The sequence below is a fragment of the Nematolebias whitei genome, chromosome 10 (genome assembly GCF_014905685.2).
Source record: "Nematolebias whitei isolate Nwh7 chromosome 10, NemWhi1, whole genome shotgun sequence".
Classification (NCBI taxonomy): Eukaryota; Metazoa; Chordata; class Actinopteri; order Cyprinodontiformes; family Rivulidae; genus Nematolebias; species Nematolebias whitei.
In genome coordinates, this window is record NC_056507.1 from 9,416,833 (window position 1) to 9,424,469 (window position 7,637).

The 7,637-nt window shown below is 44.2% G+C and overlaps 1 protein-coding gene across 1 annotated transcript in view; it reads left to right on the forward strand.

Annotated features, from left to right (window-relative positions):
• Positions 1-395: 395 nt before the first annotated feature.
• The window catches only part of LOC119415947 (ankyrin repeat domain-containing protein SOWAHC), a gene marked incomplete in the record, with an annotated part of 15,137 nt that continues 7,895 nt past the window's right edge, over positions 396-7,637 (forward strand). The window contains 2 exon segments of the mRNA XM_037683116.1: positions 396-426; positions 1,505-1,627. Of these exon segments, the coding sequence (XP_037539044.1) occupies positions 424-426; positions 1,505-1,627 (126 nt within the window).

The window sequence follows — 7,637 nt, forward strand, 5'->3', positions numbered from 1 at the left end:
GGTTAAGGGCCTTGCTCAAGGGCCCAGAGTGGGGCAAATGAGGGTGGAAGCAGGTGTGGATGTTTCACCTATCCCACCCATATTTTGACGTTGTCAGTACTGGGAGTTGAACCGGTGATCTTCCGATCACAGGCCCACCTTCTCTAACCTCTGCGCCACCACTCCCTTTGGTGGTGGGTTTGAGAGTCCACAACCATCTCAAAATAAACCTTTGACCGGTTTAAAACTAGAACTAAAACCAAATCTAAATATTGTTTTATTTTGATAATAAAATGTTATATTTAAAATATTTCTCACAAACAATTTGCAATTAAAAAAATATAATTTCAGTTGTTTTTGAAAAAAAAAAAAGCATAAAAAAATATATTTTTTGTTTTTCAGAGCGAGGAGGACGACACGAGGAGCGTCACAGCTTCATCCGTCATGGTGAGTGTGTGTGTGTTGAACAGCAGAGAGCCGCCAGTCTCCAAACAAACGGGCCACAAACAGACAGCACCCCCTCGCTGCCGTTCCCATGGCGATCTCCCATCACGCCCTCGGTCTGGGCCGCAGCGCCTGCTGCTCATTGGCTGTGACGGCCTCCCGCCACCGTCTGACTGGAAGCAGCAGGAAGCTCTGAGCCGAGGTCGTCAGTGAAGCATTTGATGGAGGCAGAAGAAACAAACCTTCTGTTTTTCTTGGCGTTCAGTCAGAGATCTGACTGCTCCGTTTATTACGCTTAATGTCAGGGACGTTAAACATGTTTAGGACTCCTGCCTCTTCAGGACTGTGAGGAAACCTCCGATTGGTTCTTGTGATTAAAAAGTGACAAATTAGAAAAATCAGATTTTAGACCCTTCGGTGGATTTCTTCCTCCAGTTGGTGTCTGCTTTTCACTTCTTCCTGTTTATAAAAGGAAACATTCACCGTGTCTGAGTGTTTTTCTCGTGTTTTCTTCATGATGTGTGAATGTGTGATGGCGAACTTGTGGCTGGAGCCTCGGCGTGTCATGGCGGCCGGTTGAAGGACGGCCTCCCTTCGAGCTGCGCAGCTGCTGTAATTAACACGGAGGCTCCGACGCCACGGCAGGACTCTGATTGAAGATCCGAGTCCTGCTGGCCTGTAAACACCACTAATGTGTTTTGACCCCTGCTCGTCCTGCAGGCTGAAGGACAACGAGGACGCCGGTCCGTGACTGGATGAAAAACAACATGAGCTTCTGCATCAGACTCACCAAAAGTTTCTGCTTCTAGGAGGGAAAACGAAAGTGATGCTTTTTAGCCTCACAAACGTGTAATCTTATGAGCTCTGGTGATGATGTCACAAACTTCTTGAAGTTCACCCAACAAGACAAAGTTTTATCGTTTCAGATATCTGAGGTTAGACTTTAATTTGGTTTCAGCTGTTGTCAGGAAACGGGAAGTCCTCAGAACGTTCTGTGTTTGTTTCAATCTCTGCGGTCTGCATGACGACACACCTTTTCAGTTTGCTGAAATGACATGAAGTCCCCCCCACCCCCACCCAGTCTCTGTTCCACAGGGTCCAGCTGGATCCTATGGAGAAGGACTGGCTCAGGAGTTCAGCCCTGGGGAACACGGCCGCCCAGCGTCTGCTTCTCGCTCAGGAGCCAGGCCTCGTCCTCAAGAAGGTCTGCTTTGGTTCTTTGGTTTTTCAGACTTTCTGAAGGCCTTTCAGGAGTTTTTGGACTTTTGGTTGCAGGCCATGTGACGTACCTATAAAGGGAAGTTCTCATACGATGGCAAAATTAGTTGTCTGCATTTAACCCATCACACGTGATACACCCAGGTGGAGCAGTGGGCAGCTATTCAAGTGCCCAGGAGCGCTTACATAGCTGCCCACTGCTCCACCTGGGACTTAGCATTAGCATCTTAGCATTTTAAATTTATTTCTTCTGCCATGTTTATATTAGCTTCTTTTTTTTTGGTGTTCTGAAATGCATACAATTTTGCACACAGATTCAAAAAATTCTTGAATTTTTGCCTTTCAAGTGAATCAAAACTGGGAAAGGCAACACGTCTCAACAGTCCCACTAAACTGGAATATTCTAGATTTATGAAATCAAAACCAGAACATACAAATAACCTTCCTAAACAGATCCTTTATTTTTTTTCTAAAACTCTCTTTTGCTTAAACCAAACAGGAAGTCAACTCCTTTGAAACTTCAGCTTCTGAATGATTCTATAACCACTGAATGTTTGGAAGATTAATGTAATTAAAGGCTTGAGATTTTTCACATGACGTGCACGTGGCTAAACCTTAACCGCTGACTTCTCACCAAGAAACAGAAATAAATCTTACAACTCACACACGAAGCATCTGATCTGCAGCAAAATGCAGGTTTGATCACAACCTGGTCCTCAGCAGATCCACCGAACCCTCGGACAGGAACAGGAAGTCCTCAGAAAGCTTTGGCTGTGTTTTCACAAGTCCTAACAGACCTGGACAGGTGGAGAACCAACAGAGAACTGTTGATCCAGATCACTGTAACAGACTATGATGATTCTGACACATGGGAAGGAAAATGTAAAAGATGAGGGCAGGTCTGAATGACTGAATGAAATTTACAGTTTTATTTTGTCTGTTTCCTCCCTGCTCTCCTCAGGACTTCATCACTGTGAGTAAAACATAAATTCTGTTTCAGTCATAAAGCTCTAAATCACACTTTTCTCTGGAAACATGCTCCCTTCTCATCCCTCTGTTCATATTTAACATGTTTAATCTGCTCACTGGTATGAGGGTGGGTGGGGGGTTCCTGTAATGATCCTGTACGTTTGGATAAAAAGCTGCTAAGGATGAGGAAGATGATGAGATAAAAAGTAGGAGAGACAGATGTCCTCCAGCCCTCAGATTGTTTTTTTAATGTGCTTTTGTAGAGTTTTTTGTTCTGCTGCTCAACAACAAACAGAAAACAGCCGAAACTTGAAGAGTTCAGCCACGTGTCGACATTTATCAGCTTTGCTCCGCGCCTCGTTTCTTAAACGTTCAGCAGCTCAAGCAGCAGCGACAACGTGTTGTTTATAACCTGCATATTCATCGTCAAAAGAAATGTGAGATCTTTCTGTCTTTCTGTTTCCGGCGCGCTCTGATGACATCATCAAACGGAACCCTGCTTCGACACACAGGGGGTGAGTGGTTCCAGCTACACACAGGCCAGCAACTACACACTCCTGCCTGGATCGCAGTGGGCTTACCCACCTGTGTTGTTCTCTTTGTTAGGCTGCTTTAAAACTTCAATTTAAATTATTTTTAATAACCAGAATCATAATTAGGAGCAGTCTACACCAACTTTTTTCATGTTGTTAGAACACAATCATCAGGTGTCAACTGTAAATTGATTAAAAAAAACAGCGATGACAAAAGACCAGAGGGCTGTCCCCGCAGGTCAGAGACCGGTGTTGGGGTCAGAGGTCATGTTACATCTGTGAAGGAGTCTCCAAAATGTCTCAAAACATTTGCGGGATTTCCCCAGTGGTCTTAACAAGCTCTCCGTTTTCATCAAAAGAGCCCGAGAAGAATCTTGAGTTTTCTGACCCAAGACCTTCTGAAATGGGCGCCGCTCGTTTTGTCCAGGCGCCATGGAGACACCGGGAGGAGAAGGTGGAGGTGGATTGGACACGAGTTTACGAAAGGACCTGGGATCGTTACCCACGCAGCTTTACAGTGGACACCAGGAGGCAAGGCAAGAGAGACAAACACCTGGCGTCAAGCAGGACAGGTAGAGATGAAGACCCTAGACCACACCTGGAGTACATCCAGATGTTGGCCCAGACCAGGCAGGAGAAGAAGACCTTCATGCCAGCAGTAAGTCAGTCAGTGTCCTCCTGCGAGTCTCAGAGCCTCATCCTCGTGAATGTTTCATGAACTTACACTACAGTTTATTTCTTTTTCTCAGATGAGTCCCCGAGTCGCTGCAGGGGGTCTCAGTCTTGTCTCGGTGTAGTTCAGGTACTCCTGCAGAGCTACAGGTGTCTTTTTTACCGACATATTTTCAAACTTCCTGTAAGTCTTGGCCCGGGTTTCTTCAGGAGTTTGCCCAGACGAGGCGTTCAGTGATTCTGAGTGAATGTTCATTTATTTTCTTAACGAGTCTCTTCAGGAGAGCAGCCACAGCCCAGTGAGACTCAGCTTCAGTTTGAGATGAAGAATAAAAACGCTGTGTGCACCCCAGCCCCCACCCCCGCTCCTCCCCGAGCAGAAATAACGGCACCAGTGGTGTAATCCTTGCACCACTTGACAGTTTGAAACTCTTTTAATGCCTGGCTGCATCCACGCCTGTTTGATGTTTTTTCTATCTCCTGCTGCGTCTCATCTTCACCGTCACTCACTGAGGCGCCACCTCCGGGCCAACAGATGTCCGGCGCCCCGAGTCCAGCTGTCCACGGGCAGCGGGTCCCGTTCAGGCCCGCTCTCGACCCCTCAGAGTGTCTGATGGTGGTCCAAGGTCCTGCTGAGGCCTACTGCCTCCGTCGTGTTTGGAAACGGGTGAATGTGGGACTTTAGTGACTTCTGAAGACCTTCACAGATTCTTGCAGCTTCTGCTGTGCTTTTTCTCTGAGAGCCAGGAGACTCTGAACCTTCACACACGAACACACAGTCAAAACACTTAACAGCCTAAATCAGATCTGAGGTCAAGAGCAAACGCCTGCGCTTCATTTCTCTCTTACTTCTGACAGGTGGAAGATTTTTTGGCTCAAATTTGAAAACTTTCTGGCTCATGGAGGAAAATGTGGTGAATCAGTATTTCTGCCGATTAATAAATCTGCTGGAATGAAATAATTAAAGTTTACTGAAATAAAATTGGAACAGTAATCTGAGTGTTGTCGGGTCGAGGCTCATCTCGGGGCCGTTGGAGGAGCTCGGCAGGTGGTGCCGGCTTCAGTTAGCACCCTCTAATGACCCCCGCCACCCAGACAGCAGAGGAGGAACTAAATGAATCCAAAGTCATGAATGAATCATTTCTTTCAAACAGGCTTCATTTCACATCAGGCAACTGATGGATAGTTTCTTATTCATGATTCAACTCAAACTTTATTTATAAAACACATTAAAAAAAACGTAGGACGACTAAAAGTGTGGAACAGATAAAAAGACAACGTCTGCAAAACAACAACACTGCGACTGACTGTCCCCCCTCTCCGAGGGGTTCCAGAAGTGAATGTTTGCAGGTTAGAGATGAATGTTTTTCTGGACTGGACTTAAACAGAACGAAGCAAACCTAAATGTTTTTGATGCAAGATGTTCAAGTGGAGGAGTTACTCTGTGGAGAAGAACAGACGGAGGTTGTTTGTTGCAGAGTGATGGATCCTGGTGAGTGGAGGGAGACATTTTATCCACCACCAGGTGCAGAGGCGGAGCCAGAGGGTGGCCAAGCGTGACCTTGACCCTCATAGATTAATCTTTGGCCACCCCAATCATTTGAGGAATCTATACTTTTAATCAATATAAAACTAGAAGGCCTAATCTAAAACAATAGTGGTGGTTGGTTTACGTAGATGGTGGTGGCCATCTTGGATTTTGATGAATCAACCTGATTTTCGACAATGACCTTTCTTAAATGTAGATGCTGCCACACACCAAATCAGAAGTCGGTACCTCAATTATTTTTCAAGTTGTCATGCTCACATTGAGCACAGACAAGAAGAAAAGATAAAATACAGAAATGTAACAGTGAAAATGTAATCTGACATGTAACGCAACATAATCAAAGAATCTTTTTACAATTAACCTTTTTTTGTCCTAAAGCTGTTTCACCTTCAGCTTCCCAAACATTTTCTTTTAAAAATCATCTGTTATGTTGTTAAATTAACTCAACGGTTGAATCTAATCTTGTTTTCTTCTGTTTTCTTTGACTCTTTGGACTTGTTCAGTTTGTAAGTACAAATTCTCTCACTCTAGCTCTGTGTGTGTGTGTGTGTGTGTGTGTGTGTGTGCGCGTGCGTGTGTGAGAGCAATAGAGACAATAAATTATTTTCATTTTCTTGTTTCTCTCCAGAAATAAGTTTCTTAGGATGTTTTTAAACCAAACATGCAAATCCTTCCTGAATTTTCTTGACATTAAAATACTTTTTTCTCAAATATAAACTCAATATGGGCGGCACGGTGGCGCAGTTAGTAGAGCTGCCGCCTCAACGCAAGCAAGTTGCCCCTGTTCAAGACTCGGCTGGGGATCTTTCTGGGTGGAGTTTGCATGTTCTCTCCGTGCGTGGGTTTTCTCCGGGTACTCCGGTTTCCTCCCACAGACCATTAGACTGATTGGTAACTCTAAATTGTCCCTAGGTGAGAGAGGGAATGGTTGTTTGTCTCTATGTGTCCCTATGATGGAATGGATGCCTGTCCAGGTGTCCCCCACCTCTTGCCCAGTGATGGCTGGATATGGGCACCAGTGACCCCCATGACCCGAAAAGGAAGAAGCGGGTAAAGATGATGGATGAATGAACTCAATATTTGAAATAAGATCTTTTGCATCTTTAATAACTGAAACAAACAGTTCAGTTCTTCTGATCGGAGTGAATCCAGGAAAATAACTAGACTAAATTCTCCTGAACACGTGACACGAAGTGTCGAAACGACGACAGGGTCGAGCGTTTGTAGCTGGTTGAAGTCACACAGACTGATCAGGAAACATCAACAGACACTGTTTTCCATCCACACAGTGACAACCGTCCAAAATGCCATCGGGCTGAATTAAAGCTCACATCACTGCCGAGTCGTTTGTGTCAGCCTGAAGCTCAGCCAAACGTTTCAGCTGATTTAACCGTGAATTCACTTCAAAGCAGGACTTTATTCAAATGAGCTGCCTTTGTCTTTTTGTCTCGGACACGAGGCTGAAGCAAGAAAACATCTTCAAAGAGCAGATCTCGTTCCTGCAATACAAACACAGATGTTCTCACACAAAGCTGTGCAAGAACACAAAACTGATCTGAGGCCAGTCGACAAAATATTCACTGGTTTATTTAAAAACACGTATATATACTTTTTAAAAACTTATTGAGTTTATCTCAAATTAAAAGTAGAAGCTGTAAAGAAGATTATTTTGTTTTCCTCTAAAAATTAAATCATTCAGATCAGATCAGAGATCAGAATAAAAACAAACCTTAGACAGTCATCCACACAGCAGGGGGCGCTGCAGCAGAAAAATTAACACTTTAATATTTAGAATAAATAATATGAGTTTTATATCCTCACATGTGACATTTAGTTTCAATAATCACAAACAAAGAGGAATTTTTCCATCAGTCTAATAAACATTTAAACTTTAAGTTGTTTCTTTCGAATCTTTTCAACTCTGAGTTTCACTTCTCAGTACTAAACACGTCCCACTGGACCGCCACCGATGAGGACAAATTGTGGACGTTTGTCTCCAAAATGTCTCCGAGGGGTGTGTGTCCTCGTCTGAGTCGAAGAGACTCACTCGCTGGTCGCTGGAATTTTGACGTTTAAATTTTTTTTTCCAATTTTATCTCGATATAATCAGAAAGTTGTGATCATTTTAGTTTCTGTGAGTGTGTCCTGCAGGTGTGTGTGTTTCTGTGCTGCAGGTGTGTGTTTTTGTGCTTCAGGTGTGTGTTTTTCTGTGCTGCAGGTGTGTGCGTTTTTGAGCTGCAGGTATGTGTGTTTCTGTGCTTCAGGTGTGTGTT